The sequence below is a fragment of the Myxocyprinus asiaticus genome, chromosome 45 (genome assembly GCF_019703515.2).
Source record: "Myxocyprinus asiaticus isolate MX2 ecotype Aquarium Trade chromosome 45, UBuf_Myxa_2, whole genome shotgun sequence".
NCBI lineage: Eukaryota > Metazoa > Chordata > Actinopteri > Cypriniformes > Catostomidae > Myxocyprinus > Myxocyprinus asiaticus.
In genome coordinates, this window is record NC_059388.1 from 9,978,080 (window position 1) to 9,996,911 (window position 18,832).

General features: G+C 38.3%; 1 protein-coding gene across 1 annotated transcript in view; it reads right to left on the minus strand.

Moving 5' to 3' along the window:
* Positions 1–585: 585 nt before the first annotated feature.
* Positions 586–18,832, minus strand: part of LOC127435403 (thyrotropin-releasing hormone-degrading ectoenzyme-like) — a 145,578-nt gene continuing 127,331 nt past the window's right edge. The window contains exons 14-20 of the mRNA XM_051688863.1: positions 10,042–10,189; positions 8,595–8,692; positions 8,278–8,385; positions 5,655–5,822; positions 2,506–2,646; positions 1,731–1,812; positions 586–761 (exon numbers count right to left, since the gene is read on the minus strand). Of these exons, the coding sequence (XP_051544823.1) occupies positions 621–761; positions 1,731–1,812; positions 2,506–2,646; positions 5,655–5,822; positions 8,278–8,385; positions 8,595–8,692; positions 10,042–10,189 (886 nt within the window). The 3' untranslated portion in view covers positions 586–620. The remainder of the gene's footprint in view (positions 762–1,730; positions 1,813–2,505; positions 2,647–5,654; positions 5,823–8,277; positions 8,386–8,594; positions 8,693–10,041; positions 10,190–18,832) is intronic.

The window sequence follows — 18,832 nt, forward strand, 5'->3', positions numbered from 1 at the left end:
GAATACCCCCGCTTGGACGGCTATTTTTCCACTGAGAAAATAGGATGAATTTCACCAAAATTACATTATCTTCAGAAAGACTAACACATTACAGCATCATCAACAGGTGATCGCACATGCTCCATCTCTTTCTCTCTCTCTCTCTCAAACACAAACACACACACACACACACATACACACATTGTTGTTTCTCCAATAACTTGTTAGAAACAGCCCAAGCCTTGATTTTAGTTCTAAAGTGAAATTTTTGAATTACTAAGGAAGGCTTGGACGCATCATTTGGTTTGATCCGTCGTGTAAGAAAGTAGTTCCATGCACAAATGCATTTTTTGTGACCGTACTTAGTTCTTCCTAATTATTTAAAAATTACTTGTTCATTGAACTGTTGTATATAAGCAATATCACACTCGCAATCGTGCTATATGGCCCTAAATCAGCACTGCTGTGATTACCTATGGCCTCGAGCTGACAGCCAAATCACAGCAGTGCTGATATAAGGCCATATCGCACTCTTGCTCGTGTGATATTTCTTAAATATATCGCACAAGTCTTTTCAAGTCACTGGCCTCTAAATGTCTGAAAGAGCTTCCATGCTTATAGAGGTTTCCATAGGTGATGTGTTAACCATCAGGAGCTTTCCGCAGCCATTGGTAGAACTGTTGCTTGTACAGCATGTGCCACTTTACATTAGCTTGAACAATCTCAACGGCTCGAGCGAACGCAGGTGCCCCCCCTCCACTGGTCAGGATAAACTCTTTCAGCTGAGGAGTAGAACAAACAACAACACTTAAATTATTTACAGAACTCTGCTGAATTCAATATATTCCCCAGATCATCATTTAACATTTATACATTAATTCTTGAATTAAGTGCGTCCAATACTGATGTAGAGAGTTGTGTGTTTGTGTGTGGAAGTGGATCACAAGTCCCCAGCACCTTCATCTCAGACAGTTAAACAGCAGAATATACGATGTATTTACATGCAAATGCCCAACATGTAATTTAACAGATAACAACAGTGCTTAAGATAATGAGGTACAGGCTTGCATTTGAAGTAAACAGAATTATATGTGGTGTGATTGTTTTTCTAGAAGGCAAGAACTGTCTGAAAAAGCACAGCACCAATCAAGTGCATTAAACATGTAATCAGAAATCTTAACTGATTAAATACGTTTAGAAAACGATTCACAATACTTTGGGTCATGGGATGTACATGAATTAACACGTGTTAAATGTACCACTGATTGTACAACAAATCTGTACAATTCTGCTCCACATAAACTGATGAAGTGCTCCAGAAGCAGTTAATTGTCAATGACAGTGTGGTAATGCAACACTGAAGGGGTTTGTATTATCTCTGCGGGAATGATAAATTGTGAAGAAGTAGTCAGCTATATGAGAAACTGCTGTGCTGCAGTGAGAAGCATCAGCAGACTGAACCCTCTGGGACTGAAGCTGAATGAATTTAAATACGTGAATATACGTCACATATCCTGTAATCAGGTTAAGCAGTTACAATGAGGAAATAATGGCATGAAAAAGTTCGTCGCACAACTCTGCAATCTGCAAAGTCTACTTTTGCACAGTTTCTCCATCTAAATATTTCATATGACCAAAGTTTTTTTAGAAGCAGTAATGTTTCATGAAGAGTCATCAATTGTTTATTATCAGTTTAGTTTGACTGATTTGGACTGCAGCTTGTTTCATGGTGTGTATAAGTCCAGACTCACCTCAATCAACTCGGCCTCAGTGTTGAGAAATTCTGTCACACCGCTGATTAATTTGGAGTTCATAAATAAGGCTTCACCATACCTGTGAATGAGAGAGATGCAGTTATTAAATACACTGGTGTTTATATACATTACCTGTCAAAAGTTTTGAAACACTTGACTGAAATGTTTCTCATGATCTTAAAAATCTTTTTATCTGAAGGCGTATTCTTAAATGTTTGAAATTAGTTTTGTAGACAAAAATATAATTGTGCCACCATATTAATTTATTTCATTATAAAACTAAATAAAATAAAAAAAAAGGTTTTTGAATTTGATGACTTGGACCAAATAATAAAGAAAAGCAGCCAATAAGTGCCCAACATAGATGGGAACTCCTTCAATACTGTTTAAAAAGCATCCCAGGGTGATACCTCAAGAAGTTGGTTGAGAAAATGTCAAGAGTAGTCTGCAAAGTGACTACTTTGAAGATGCTAAAATATAACACAGTTTTGATTTATTTTGGGTTTGTTTAGTCACAACATAATTCCCATAGTTCCATTTATGTTATTCCATAGTTTTGATGACTTTACTATTATTCTAAAATGTAAAAAAAAATATATATATATATAATAAAGAATGAGTAAGTGTTTCAAAACTTTTGACCGGTAGTGTATCACACCACACCATTCTAATGAGCCTAGCAGACAAATATCAATAAATATTTCTCATAATGTTGAATATTAAAGTCACAGATAAACAGAAAGATGAATGTGGCTCTATCTGCTAGATTTACCTGGAATTCAGTATGTCCCACTTCTCTCTGAAATATCTCCATGCTAAATGTCTTCCGATCGGATTGCGGGCCACATGTATGATGACATCAATCACTTCTTGATCCGGCACCAGGTCAGAGGTCATGGACAGATTCAGGAGTCTGTGAACAACAAAACAAATAGCCTAGGAAATATATACACACACATAGAATATAGACTTTTCCAACATTTTCTGTGTTGACTTTGGGGGAAATCTGTGGTATTGTTTATCAAGTCACTTGTACAGTCTTGTAACGCTGGAGATCATTACCACGATGACAAAGCTCACATCTGTGTGCAGACTGCAGTTTCACACTTCACATCTTCTGCTTTCTCAATGGACAAGTGGGAATAAGCTTTGCAGAAGAGCTTTTTTTTTTTTATCATCATTCTCAATTCTTTTTCTCCCCTTTTCTAACAAGTTTTTTTTTTTTTTTTTTTTTTTACATGTCTAACACTTTTATGTATAGTTTGCAGTTCTGATGCAGTTCATACAGTAATTATGATTTACATTGTCATTCAGCAGATGCTTTTATACAAATAACAAGCAATTTGTCATACAAAAGTCAACAATATCTTCAGTACTGCCAATTTGTCACAGTGGCTGAAGTAGTAAAGATGCTAGCACAGAAGAAAGTGACAGACAAAGATTTTTTAAGTGAATTTAGTGTTGATTGGTTAAGTGCTTGCAGACCAGATGTGTTTTCAGCTGGTTCTTGAATGCTGAGAAGGCAGCAGCAGATTGTGCGGAGGTTGGAAGCTCATTCTACCAACAGAGAGAGTGAATGATCATGAAATGGACTTTGTGCCTCTTTGTGACAGGACCGCAGAGTGCGAGTTGGGACAAAGACCTGGAGGAGTAAATTGATATAAGAGGGTGCTGTTCCATTGGCTGTCCTGAAGGCCAGAGTCAAAGCCTTGAATTTGATGCGGAGTGGGGTGACGTGAGCCCACTTTGGCTGATTGAAGACCAGATGCGCTGCAGCGTTCTGGACCATCTGCAGTGGCTTAATCGTGCTAGCTGTGAGACCGGCCAAGAGGGCATTACAGTAGTCCAGTCTTGAAATGACCAGAGCTTGGATCAGGATTTTCCTGATATTGTAAAGCACAAACCTGCAAGACAGGGTGGTTGATGAGATGTTGGCAGTGAAGTTAAGCTGCTCTTCATCACTTGAAATACATGCAGGGTTCCTGAACACTGACACTGGAGTATTATACTGAAAATGGGTTTTCAAAGGACAGTCACCATTAACTATGCAATTTAGACTGGACTAGACCTAATCTTGGTTAAAGAAACCAATCCTTTGAAACTTTGAGGAGATCTCACACATTTCCACATTTCAACCTCTAAATGAATCACTGTTCTTTCTGAAGTCACACTGTTCAGGTAAACTGGAATAGAATAATGGACATCACTTTACAAAATTAATTCAGCATATTAGTACTGTTAAGAGTGGTCATAAATGGCCAAGACATTAAAACCCGCAACCTTCTGATATTAAGAGGGTTGCACTCCCTCAGACCACTCTATTAAATATATATATATAATGATAAACTCTCAGAGGGGTGTTAAAAGCTAGCTGATATCTATCCAGTTTTTCACACACATCACACTGTAGTCAGCATGGTTATCACAGCATGCTAATGTTATGCATTGTAGCAGCAACTGCTAGTGTCTCATTAACACATGAGTCTTTATACTCCTTGGGATTTTATAACTATGAGGTCCGCCACTTGTTTGTAACACCACATCACTATTGCAGCTCCTGCTATCCATCATTTGTTTACATGGTAATAACTTGGAGTAATTTTGGGTTGTCGGGCAAAAGACTTCTTGATTTTTTCTTAGCAGTGTTCCCACATTCACTGCTGAAAATAACAGATCATCCCTGTCTAGAGTTGTCACACAGGTCAACCAGATTAAGATATGTCTTGAAACATGATTAGTCAGCTTAACCAGACTCAAACTAGCATATCCAGAATGGCCGAGCATTTCTAACCAGGTTCACCTTGAGCTCACCAGCAGGTAGTCCAGCTGATCAACCACCTAAACCAACTTAAACCTGCTAATGGCCATAAATTACGAGCTAGAATCTATGTAAAGCCAGCTAACTTCAGAAGGTGACCATGATTTTTCCAAGTAAGACATCTTCCTCAATCATCATCGTTTGTTTTTCCTGGAACAACATTCCTATCAAACAAACATAGTCATAATCTGATCACTAAGCCAAACCATAAACAAGCCCTTAAATCATAGATGAATTAAAGGTTAATAAAGCTGGCGTACAAGCCCCTAACACCAGCAAGAAAAGCTTGTTATGGATGACAATAGTGTTGTTGTTAATTGTTGTCGAGTTCTCTGCGACTCATGGACACCCTATGTGTAACAGAAGTAAATTCTGACACTGACTACTGCAATATGATCAATAGGAACCTATCTTGAAAATAAAGAAGCATGGATGCAGAGCAGTAAAATATATGTGTATATATTTGTTGTTCTATATCTTGTGTCTCTGTACAAAGCAAAGCATATCCCTCTCAACAGAGCTACACTGAATCTGTCCCACATGTGTGGGCTCTGGGATCTCCTTGTCTGGGCTTGACAGCATGTAATCAGTCACCGTTCTCATCCTGCTATTGAGCTTGAGAGGATTTAGGGCACCATGGAGACTTTACAGAAAGGTTCCTACAGCAGCCCTTGTCTTTACTGGCCCATCAGAGGTGTGGAGCTCTAGTGATGTGAGTGACTGTATGAGGAGGACAGATTGAGGGATGCATTTAATTGCTTCATGAGGTTGACTTCAAACAAACAAGCTACTGCTGGAGATGGGTTTGAATCCAAGTTTGAATCTCTAATTCATTAGAAAAGTGGATTAGAGATGCAAAGGTTGGTGGATGTACCAAAATGTCAAAGATGTTCCAACATGATTCATGAGGAACTATTTTTTTAAAGCTAGGATCTGCACGCTAATGTCTGCCAAGATCAACCTGTACGTATTTCTCATCAACTTTCACCCAAGACTGATTATCAATGTGTCAAGTTTAAAGCAGTTTGTTATTTGGACTTGTTTATAACTTGTTCATCATGCCATTTGAGACTTTTCAATGAGGTGTAAAAGTGTCAACTGACCTGTTGAGCAAGAATATGTTGTCACTGCAAGTCAAGGCCTCCAGAAGAACCTTCTTCTCAGAGACAACAGTGGAGGAGTGGAACTTCATCCAGATAAACTCCCACACGTCCTCGTCCATCAGAGACACACTTGTACAGTACACAATGTCCCGTACATTGGGGGGAATCCTGGAGGACAGAACATTGATAGTAACATTTAAATGAAGAAAGAAGCTGGATAATATCTGCAGGTAAGAAACATTAACGCAAACTCGCACAATCATTGAAACACTCATATTTAACATTTACAACTGAATTGATAGAGCTAAAAACAGGTCATTAATGTATAATTTTCTTTCACATGAATGCAGAGATTAATGTTTAGAGACAAGGGAGTACTATAGATACACTTATAAGCATATACAGTGTGCACATAAATATTGGGAAATGTTTGCAGGTGATTTGGATTCCTCACAATTTTTATACTATAGATTTAATTTCAGGATCCACAAACTTTATACCCAATTCACAGTGGAAGCAAACAGCACAGCATAAAAATAAAAAAATAAAAAATAAAATAAAATAAATAAATAGATCACTGCCATTATTATCAACAAAGCTGTCTAGATTGTAAATGTAGTGACATCGGGTGCTTGCTGTGTAGATAGCTTCACTGATTATAATTTGTGACTGAGTTCATTAAAATGTTACAGCACAATCTGTTATTGCCCCCCTACATCAGATTCTGACCTCGACCGGTCACATTGTGTCCACACAAAATCATGTTTTAATTTCTGTGAATTCTGTTCTCTTGGAGAGAAAATGTTTTGCTTTTTTCAGAAAGAATTCGTTTTTTTTACTGAGGGTTGTTCAAAGTCACAAGTCCTTGTCTCAACCTCCAGAATAACCTGTGATAAAAGTGTGTGTGTGTATTTCTATGTGTTTGTATTTATATGCATGTGCGAGATTCTTTCTTTTGCTGTATCGTCTTGAAAACAACCTAAAATGCTCACTATTATTTGCATTGATCTTAGTAGTGAGAGCATATGTATGGTAAGGTTTATTTATTTATTTATTTATTTATTTTTTATTTTTTTTTTAATGCTTTTAAATACAAACCAGGCAACTATTCATTGCTCCTTTATAGTAAGTGGTCTTCTGCCATCTGAAATCACAAACCATCTTTTCACCCTTTGGGTTCAGTCATATATTTCTAGATCAAAATGTAAGTGGAGAACATTTGAGGCAGATCATCACTGCAGACCTCTACAGCAGCTAACCAAGTGAATCTAAGAAGCACAGTATAATATACTGTATTGTCAGGCAGCATGTCTCGGATATATAGGTCATAAGTAAGAGCTCTCTATGGACCTGTGATATCATCTGGTTACAGTTCACAATAAAAACAGTCTACAGTAGAGCTACAACAGAGAGAAACAAGCTCTCAGCCATATAAATATAGTCATGAAGCGATGCTTGTAATATTCCTACAAGAAGAAATAACATTAAACCCCTGCAGGAGCCACAGCGTTACAGTCGCTGAACTTTTGATTTGATTTTGATAGATCTGCTGATTCTGAATGAGCCATCAGAGCCTCTGGGAGTTTTGATGTAGAAATACAGAAAACTGAACCTCCAGTAATATACAATAACATTATATCAAATCCAATTGGAGCGTATAGACTAACATTTCCGCACCTGTGAAGGTGATGTCTTGATTATGACTGGTGCAAAAAGGAATGATGTCAGGGAATCTTTGTGATGTTCCGTTCCAGCACCATACAATTTGGATAACTCAGAAATTTTATATAGTTTTTCAGATGAATACGCAGAGAATGAAGATGGGAGATGACACAAAACATAAATACAATTTTCTTATAAGACTTCCTGAAAATGTTTGATTTGCTCCAGAATTTGGCTGTGTGGAGCTGACATATTTCTAATAAAAGCCTATTATAAAATGAGTGTTTCACACTATTGTGAAGTACACTAACACTACTGTTCTGTATTAATGTAATTAAGTTGAATCATACATTTTATCATGTAATCATTAACGCAACCGCACTATGCGACTGTACTGCCCATGATTTTACCTTAAAAACACAATCATGGTGACAAAAATAAAATAAAATACCATGTATAAGTTCTATACACTATAATAAGAACAAATGTCCAACAATAAACTTACAGCACACAGTGTCAGTGCCAGGCACAGTGCAAAATGGCCTTTTGTGAATCTGTTGGATGTATTTTACTTTCTACATGCATTCAGACAATATAAGGTTTCGTACCCGCAATAGCAGGTTCTGGCAGTATTCTGTAGTTGATATGGGAGGTGAGCGTACAACCCCTAAGCTATCAATCCACGTGTGTTTTCAAAGAACTTGAACTTTTCACTACACCACACCAACCACTGTAACTTCAAAGGCATATCATTTAAAAATAATATATATTTTATACACACACACACACACACACACACACACACACATATATATATATATATATATATATATATATATATATATATATATATATATATATATATATATATATATATATATATATATATGTATGTGTGTGTGTGTGTGTGTGTGTGTGTTTGTGTGTGTGTGCGTGTGTGTGTGTGTGTGAACTTCCTCACCTGTTCTTGTTGCTGGAAATCCAGTCTGAAATGAGAGACACAGCTTGGCGGTGACAGTGTTTGTTCCCGCAACTACAAGCCAGCATGATCACCTCTCTCTGCAGCTCTCTGAGGAGGAAACAGGAAACATTCCAGGAGGAAGTAAAGCTGGAGGATGTGAAAAATTAAATACAGTCTACAGAGTTCACTGTTATCTCTGAAGTGAAAAAAAAAATCAGACTTACATTTTACAATTCAGTGTCCTCAGTTAGGCTACATATAATATTATACAAGTAATATATAATTCAAGATGGACATAGGATTAAAGATAGACTCACTCGGTCTGATAAGCAACCTGCATGAAGGAGCCGTCAGAGGAAGTGGATGGCCAGCCCATCTTGTGATACTTTGGTGCCACCTGTTTTAGCACATAGTCCTGATGATAGAGAAGAAACAAAGATTAAACAAAGATAAAACAAAACCACGCTCACTAAATTTCACAACACAGCTCCCTGTAAAAACAGTTCAATCAGACATTGCCATGGTTATGATGTCACTTTAAGTACATTAATGTATGACACATTTAGATTCAGTATTCAGTAAACTGGTCGGACTTGATGAACAACAGTGTGAAGTTGTTATAACATGTAAAGAAGTTATCAGGTCATAACAGAGCCTATTTAGAATGTCTTAAAGGTATAGTAGCAAAACATTCTAACTTTAAAGCTGAAATTCGTCATTTCTGTGCCATCAAACAGAATTGCAAAAACAAACAGTTTTTTTTTTTTTTTTTTTTTACTTTCTGCCATTGATCAAACAGATAGTTCCACCCCAAACTCTCACCACTGGTTGAGTCAATGTTGTTGTGTCGAGCTGGACAGAGGAATATTTACAGCACAACAGAGACACAGTGTTTACACAGGTTCACTCAGTAATTATTTCCCTCATTAAAAAATACTTCTAAAGAAATGAATAGTCATTTTGAAACATATGTATAAAATCATGACCACTCATGTGAGATGAAGTGTTCAATCATATCAGTAACCTTATAAAAGCTCTTTAATTCTATGTGGAGCAGGGGCACCTCATGGGGGCAGCCATGTTAGCATCACATGACCAGCAGAGTACTATTTACTTAATCTCGGTAATTGCCCTGTTATTGGACACTTTTATTCATGGATTAAATTAATCCTGGTTTACTGTGCATAGTAAATTTCTACAATTGCATCGGTAACTGAAAACTACTGTGTTTGAATGATGCTGCATCCAGGCCACTATGTGTCAGTGTATGCCAATGTAAGCCACTTCGACATACTGAAAAAAAATATTGAGTGCAGCTTTAATAGATTTTTTTATTTTAAATTGAACAGATTAAATTGAAAATGTTCAATAAATTGAGTGATTCATTGCTGTTTTGACAAAAGAATAACTTCTGCTGGATAAGTGATGCTGACACTGAACTGATGTGAGATCAGACTCACACTAAACAGACACTGAACTGATGTGAGATCAGACTCACACTAAACAGACACTGAACTGATGTGTGATCAGACTCACACTAAACAGACACTGAACTGATGTGAGATCAGACTCACACTAAACAGATACTGAACTGATGTGAGATCAGACTCACACTAAACAGACACTGAACTGATGTGAGATCAGACTCACACTAAACAGACACTGAACTGATGTGTGATCAGACTCACACTAAACAGACACTGAACTGATGTGAGATCAGACTCACACTAAACAGATACTGAACTGATGTGAGATCAGACTCACACTAAACAGACTGTGGTCTTCGGTGCGGTCCAGGAGTTTGTCCAGCTGGTAAAGAGCTCGACTAGCAGCGTGCCACGGCAGAAACTCACTCTCCTGAGACAAGTATGAGATTATCTGCAGGGGGACGTTTTGAGGCAGATACCCTGCTCTAGATGAGAGAGAGAGGGGTAGACATGGTAAAACGTAATATGTATATACTATGTGCATGAATATTTAACCATATTTCCCTTTTGGTAGACAGTTGGTTAACATTTGATTGCAAATTATTCATTTTGTTCACCATTATGGACACTTTCTCCTGTACCGCTGCAGTCATGTTTACTTTGCATAAATCCATAAAACGTCAGATCTGGAGCACTAACAGCACAGATCAAACCCCATCCACTGTCATTTACAGCAGCACCGATCAAACCCTGGATGAAGTACAGGCAGCAGGATCTTGTGCTCTAGTCAAATGACACTGTGTTCCTAGAACATATTTAATCCCAGCAGTCTTATAAACATGGCTCGTCATTGCTGCCTCCATTTATTTCTGTTCCACATTCTCTACCTCTCAATTTTGCCTTTGGCCTTTTTTTTTTTTTCAAATACTCCTATGAGAGGAGAAACAGAGAGGTGGCCTGTACTGTATCCTTAGAGCAAAAAAAAAAAAAAAAAAAAAAAAAAATAGAAGAGACAAGACTTTCCAAAGAATGTTTTATTAGAGCAGTTTGCTAAAACAAGCATTACTATTTGAATAAACATCTACCATGAGTAATAATCTTCATCACATATCTTGCCCTGCACTGTACAGTATGTGCTACGGACATTAATGTTGCCTCAAATTGTGCAGCTTGTCAAGGAGAGGAGTGTTATTACTTTTCTAGGTGATCAGACTTCTAACTGTCACCTGGAGAATGATAAAACTGGCACTTACTTTGAAGGAGGAACCTGAGCCATAACTAGGAACCAAAAAAATAATAGAGACTTGGTTGTGGGCTCTTTTGACTTGTGCTCTAGTCAAAAGACTAGTCTAATACAACCACCCAAAACACCCTAGCTATCACCTAGCAACCATCCAGAAGGCCCTAGCATTGTTGTGTTGAGTTTTGCACACACAAGCACCAATCACATATTCTTCAGAAAATGCAAAAATCCACTGCATTTATCTTGCATTACATTCCTCACCTGTACTGTGTTTTCCGGCCTACCTCTGGCTTATGCAGGAAATTAATCTTTATTTATCATAATTTAATTTAGTGCATAAGCACTCAGTATCAGAGGTCAGGTAAAAAGGGAAGTGATCAGACTTGAAAACCGACTCATTCAATTCCATTGGACAGGCTCACCAAACACACATTTAATCGTGACATTATTCAGAGTTACTCAGAGACACCTAATTTTACCCAAGGAGTTTTTTAACATTTCCTGAGAAACTGATTTGCAATGCATCAACATTAGCAACAAACAAGGTTGTGACAGATTTCAAATAAACAATTATACGAAAAAGTAGAAAAAAAAAAAAAAAAGAAAAAAAAAGAAGAGGTTTATGTCTAAGATATGGAACTGTGTTCTTCTTTCTTCAAACAGGCTGTTTATATATTAAATAAAAGAGAGTCTTCAAACTGCCTTTAATAATGAAAGCTCAGGGATTAATGGATCCTCAAAGTTTTAATATAAAGTATTATTTATGATATATGGTAATGGGAAGTTAGTGTGACATCTTTGCTCAATAGTATTTAAGAATGGCCAACATATTCTCATAATGAGAGCAAGACTCAGAAATACTTTGACACAAAAATGTATTGCAATAATCCTGTCAGTCTTCAAAAATATTGAAGCAAGGAATAATTGGACAGTTATGCAGGACATACATCATAGCCATGGAGTTATAGAAAATTAACCAATACCCTTGAAGTATGTATCAACCAATCAGAATTCAACTGTGGTATAATGAGCAATAATTGTATATACTTTAAGATAAACAAACAACTAATCACTCTATTATCATGCCAAAACAATTTAAATTGATTGTCTGGAAATATTGGATGCGTATTATCTTGATCGATGTTCACACAGCACATGAAGGATGCAGTTTTCACACGCATGTAAGAGTTATCCAGCTTCTACATTACACATTGCTTCTTCTGTTTATCATTAGCTTCAGTTTTAAAAAGGGTCAGTAGCACACAAATAAATGCAATTAATTAATGTCACGTCACTTTAACCTCCTGAGACCCCCACGTAACTGCTGTGTGCATTTTCCATTTCCCTTTTTGATTTGTAACTAGTAGCACCTAATAAAAAAAATAAAAAAAATAAAAAAAAGAGCAAGACTACGTTGTGAAATTTTTAAATAAAACTACGCTTAATAAAGTCAGATTTTTGTTTTATTATTATTTTATTTTTTATTATTTTTTTATTACATTTCCAAGAGTGTTGGTTATTCATGTTTTTGAGATGTTACAGACATTACAGCAGATTTTCTATAAAGCTGAATAAATAATTCTTATTCAAAGTTATGTCCAGCATCATCCAATCACTGCCAACCATGTTAAAATAAAATGTTGCATTATAAAATTCTGAATCTATGTAATGATTACCATTGTCCCATGTCTGCCAGACTCAAAAGTTGAGTGGTCCAAACATCATTTGCAGCCTGAAACTGAACTTTTGGTCAGATTTTAGGATTGAATGCAAGCTATAGGATGCTCCCTTGCTCCCTATTTAGTGAATGACTTAACCTCCAGTGTGCTGTCTGTCTTCACTGGTCTCAGAACAGTTTGACATGCACCTTATTCTCATCCTAACTCCATATAAAGCCTCTGAAAGCAAAACATTTTCAGCTTTGGATGAACCCATTTATTCTCAATGTGAAAATGCACAGTAAATATACAAGAATGCATGAACTAATGTTAATGAATAGAATCGTATTGCACAGAAATAAAATACAACAAAATGAATATTAAAATGAAGCAAAATGACCAACAGATGTGTTAAAGTTGAAAGTTATTCAAAATTAACTAACATGTTTTTTTCTACTTTTGAGGAAATGCAGTACGAGTTTCCACATACACTACCGTTCAAAAGTTTAGGGTCACTTACTCTTTTTTTTTTTTTTTTTTACATTTTAGAATAATAGTAAAGTCATTACAACTATGGAATAATAGAAATGGAAATATTGGAATTATGTTGTGACTAAAAAAATCCAAAATAAATCAAAACTATGTTATATTTTAGCATCTTCAAAGTGGCCACACTTTGCATAGATTTTGCAGAAATGTACTCTTGGCATTTTCTCAATAAACTTCTTGAGGTATCACCCTGGGATGGTTTTTAAACAGTATTGAAGGAGTTCCCATCTATGCTGGGCACTTAGTGGCTTTCATTTCAAAAAAATTTTTTTAAATAAAATTTGTGTTTTGTAATTGAATAAATTAATATGTTAGCACAATTATATTTTTGTCTACAAAAATAATTTCAAACATTTAAGCATATGCTTTCAGATCCAAAGGTTTTTAAGATTATGAGAAAAATTTCAGGCAAGTGACCCCAAACTTTTGAACGGTAGTGTATGTGAACATCATGTATATCATGGCGCTGCACGAGAAAACTGAACAGATTTTTACAACCAAAGTTCCCTGTCTGTCACTCACTCGACGTTGTGTCGATGTGTCAAATAGAAAAGGCCAATGAGAATTGGCGTGTGGAATTTGCATGCCACTCTCCGCTCCTGGACATACGGGTATAAAAGGAGATGGTGTGTACCACTCATTCAGATTTTTTCTTCGGAGCAGAATGCATGCCTGTGTTCGTCCTCTCAACATACGCTTACACTGCTGGATTTTACGGCACATATCAGCGGTCACCCTCCCACGGTCAAGTGTTGTGCTTCCCTTGGGTGCTTCGGCATCCGTGGGTGCTAAAAGAGTATATTCAAAAGAGTATATTTCATTTAAAAAGACGCCAAGTGTTTGCATGAGCTCTTTTAGAAGATTTCCTTCCACGTTTTCACTACTGGATGTGGCCATTATCTCTCCCCTCCGGACAGCCAATGAAATCTGTCTCGAGTGCTTGGGGCACCAGCACGCCGAGGCAGCTTTCGTGGAATGGTTATGTTCTCATTGCGAGAACATGCCCATCAGAACGTTGCAGTCGCCGCTCACTTCCTTCTTCATGAAACAGGGAGCCACCGCAGCTGCTCCTCAACCCGCTCCATCCTGGGCTGATGCTCAGCTGGCCAGGTTGGCAAGCACCGCGGGTGATCTGGATGTGGATGTGGGAGCGTTTTCGCCGGCTTAACCCCCACGGACCTCCCATCCCCTTGCACGCTCATTCTATTTGGAAGAGCTGTCGAGCGATACAGGCGGTCCGCCTCAGGGCGGATTTAATGTGTTGTTCACGGCTCGCGACGAGGATGAGCTTTCGGTCGCAGCATCGGAGGGTGGGCTTCTGCTGTCGGGAGAAGACGAATCTTCTGCGCTCCCGACCACAGGCGGTAGAGCACAGAATGAGGCAGACGCTGAGATGGTAGCCGTGCTTGCCCAGGTGGCTGCGAACATCAGGCTGAAATGAAACCCTCCACCCTGCCCTAAGCATTTGTGGCTGGATGATTGGTTTCTGGGCTCTGAATGCCTGGAGACCCACCCCGGTGCCTTTCTTCCCAGAAGTGGAGCACATTTTGCCGCGGAGCGACTTGGCCGCCTTCAGGCCTCCGAAGTCCCATGCCCCGTCTGCTTCTCCCCAGAGCCATTCCCCTACGGTGCCGGCCCCGGCTCCCGTACCATTGGAGCCCGTATGCCAGCCTCACAGAAGATCCTCCCATGGGAAGTCGGCTCCACCTGCCTGTCAGCTAACCCCCATGAACCCCAAACGTTGCCCTGGCATGGGCAACCTGAGGATGAGGCGACTGTCCAGTTCACGTCCTGTGAATCTATCTGAACCACACGCAGAGCTTTAGATGCTCGGAGCAGCTCTTTGTCTGTTTTGGAGGACAGCAGAAGGAGCTTTCCCCTCTCCAAGCAGAGGCTAGCCCATTGGATTGTGGATGCAATTTCTCTTGCATACCAATCTCAGGACTTGCCGTGCCCCTTGGGAGTCCAGGCACACTTCACTAGAGGTGTTGTGTCCTCCTGGGTACTGGCAAGGGGGACCTCTCTAGCAGACATATGCAGAGCTGCGGGTTGTGCTACACCCAATACCTTTCCGAGGTTTTATAATCTACGTAGAGACCCGGTTTCCACCCGAGTGTTATACGGTAACAGCAAGTACATTGGGCGGCTGGTTGGGTGTACCGCTTGCATTGCACCCTTCCCCTTTTTCAAAGGGGATAATGTGCGCCTATTTGTCCACAACAGTTCCCCGTATCCAGTGAACCCCGAACACCTCTTTAATTCTTAAGCACTGTTCGGTGACGAACTTGGCGCAGGAGTAATGACACCAGGCCCAGTACTCGTGGTATACCCCTTTTCAGGTGAGCCTGTGTGCTCGGGCTCAGTGCTCCATGCGTTGTGATTTCCCCTTGGTAATCCCGTATGATGAGTTTCCACTGTTCGGTTTCCCCTTAGGTGAACCCTGTGTTTCCCCTCGCCAGAGCTTTCTCTGCCTCTGCCACTGTGGCTGTGTACCCTCTCTGTAGATAGGGTCCTCCTGTGGTATCATTCCATATGTGAACTTCCCCATTGGTAAGTCCATGTGAGGTATTCTCCACATGTTAACCTCCCTCCGGTAGGATGTGGTCTCCGTAGTGCTCTCCTTCCTGGAGAGGGAAGAGCACTTCCCAGCGCTATTCTAGAAAGTGCTCGGCGGGAAATTGCTTAACAGCAAATCAGGAAAGGCACCACCGGTAGCCTACTTGGGTAAGTGCCTCCTCCCCCCTTAACGGGACTAGGGAGACGCCTTACCTAACTCACTGAAAGGTCACGACATGGTAGAGCGCTCGCTGCGAGACATGCAGCAGCCTGCCCGCGTTCACTCTTCTGTACCTCGTGACACGGTTCAGCGCCTGCAGCGTTTCCTATAGGAACTCCTAGTGTAACTACCGAGTGAGTGACAGACAGGGAACGTCTTGGTTACTGATGTAACCTCTGTTCCCTGATGGAGGGAATGAGACATTGTGTCCCTTCTGCCACGGTGCTGAACCGGCCACTGACATGGCCGGGACTCTCTATCGGCTCCTCAGCATAAATCTGAATGAGTGATGCACACCATCTCCTTTTATACCCGTATGTCTGGGGCGGAGAGTGGCATGCAAATTCCACTCGCCAATTCTCATTGGCCTTTTCTATTTTAAGCAAAGGTGATTGGGGCTCTCAAGATCGAATCCCTAGTGTCACTACATCGATAAAACATCTCGTTCCCTCCATCAGGGAACAGAGGTTACATCAGTAACCAAGACTATTTCTTACCAGAGGCACTTTTGTTGGTGCTGCGTCCGTAGGAGCACTTCACGGTAATCGACGGCATGCTGTTGTGTCACGTGACTTGGTGCAGCAGAAGTTAATCCTTTAAATGACATTCTAGAGTTTTCTGAACAGTATTCAGTCAGTTTTTTTCAATTAAATTATGCATTGCGTATAGCGATGTCAAAATACAACATCCACACATGTGGATGCGAGGTCGCACAAGGTTAAAAGTGAAGTGAATGATGCTCAGTGAACTAAAAAGTGACTAAGCGTTAAACACCAGTAATTATTATATTATATGAACATGCCATCACTGACAGTAATGCAGCATTAGAATTTGAACAACTGCATTGATGTGATTAAATTATTTTTTATTTTTTTCTGTAAAAAAAAAAAGATGTTTGATTGTGTGTTTATCTTGAAAGAATGGGGTAATCAATACAATAAATAGGGGTGTGCAGCAAAGTCATTATCTGTATCTGTATTTGTATCTGTTCATATGACAAAATTATCTGTATCTGTCTCTGTATGCAGATAGAACCGGGTATGAGCGGAGCTTAGACCAGAAGTGTGTCAAAACTAAATGAAACCCCCATTTTTAAATGTTACTCTTACATTTTTAGTTTCTGTTCATAAAATATGCCTTGTATATGCCTTATTATTATTATTATTATTATTATTATTATTATAAAAAATCTTACTATGTTGTTAACTGGTTTCTCCTGGAATGTCTGATAATATCTGAATGAAACAGAATTTTCGTTTGTCTGTTCATGTATAACAACATTATTCTGGAGGCAGGAGCTGCCAAGTAAAATGTGAAATGTCAAGCACACATTTTGCAGTGAATAATAAATACAAATTCAAACATTAAAATAAATAAAAATAAATCAATGTAGCCTACAAACAGGTGAAAGTCTTGTAAGTCTATTAGGATTTTTTTATGATAGGACACCATTATTAGTCAGATAATAATAATAAATTTATATAGCACCTTTCCAGAGCTCAAGGACACTTAACATTCTCAAATTTAGCACAGTTTAAGGAAGAATAAGAAGAAAAAACACTGAGCATGTTTCAGTTTTTTCGTTTTACATAAGGAGGAATATTCCAAATAGATTAATACTCTATGGAGCATTTTAACCTTTATTGAGCATTTTAACTTTTATTTGGAATAAAGTCTTAACCAGATAATTACCTTAATCGCTGATGTGGATATAAATGTGTCAACTTTAAGAGACGGATAGACGGGCTCCGATGTGAAATCATCACTTTAGGTCAGGAATGTAACACTGTGCTCATGTTTAAGCTATAAATGAATATATGGGAATCATGTGTGAATTGTGTGATACATTAACATACATATTTCAAGAAGTGTAAAGTGTATATGATGTCGTATCTTAGTTAATGTTACACTTGATAAGCTCCAGATGTGCACAATTAACAGAGACTGTAAACAGAGTGGAGACCGCACCCATCCGATCTGAAATCATACAGTGCGTATTTTCAGTCATAAGGTTTACATTTTAGAAATATTGGATGCACAGATTCATACATTTATTGTAATTTTGGATATGTTTATTTAAAATGTCGCTTTATCCTTGTGCTTCTTGGATAATCAGTCAAATATTTTTTTTATATTTTTTTTATATTTTTCGGATGAAATTTTAAAGCCAATATCAGTGCCTTTCCGAATACAGTATTTGGCTTCGGGCACATCCCTAACAATAAATATGCATGTCAAACATAAACCTACAAAGCAGAGTCAGAGCCAGGATAATTTACCCAAGGGGGAATTTGAAATTTCGAAGGGGGCACAGATTTGCCACTTTACCATAAGATTTAACGTTGCTGAAAATTACGTTTCACATTTATTAAATGAATAAAACCTCAATATATTAAAATGTTATTAATTTAATTTTTAAAAAACTCAATTCAATTTGATGGAATTTTGTTATGAATTTTGTTTGTTTGAGTGAATGAATTTCTATCCATTTATCAACCTAAATAATGTTTAAGACAACGTCACTTATATTCATTAACAAAACACAGCAAAAGCTAGTAAACTGCTGTACTCACAATTAGAACAACTGAACGCTGGTGTTAAAACTCTTGTCTTAAAGACCACATATCTCCACTTATGCTTACACTTTTTAGTTCCATCATTCATTAATACTTATCCTAGGTAAAATCCTTTTCTTAAATCCATTTCCTTCTTTTAGCCTTTGAGCCTCTGAGCTCTGACTGAATTACATGGCAGAAAACATTTTTCTAATTAAGGATAGAGCAGTCAATTGGCCAGACATCATAACTCCTGTCCCTACCTTCCACCTGAAATGTTCAATTGCTCACTACAAATAGTTTAAGGATTAATTTGCTTTATTTATTTAATTTATTTTACAATTTAG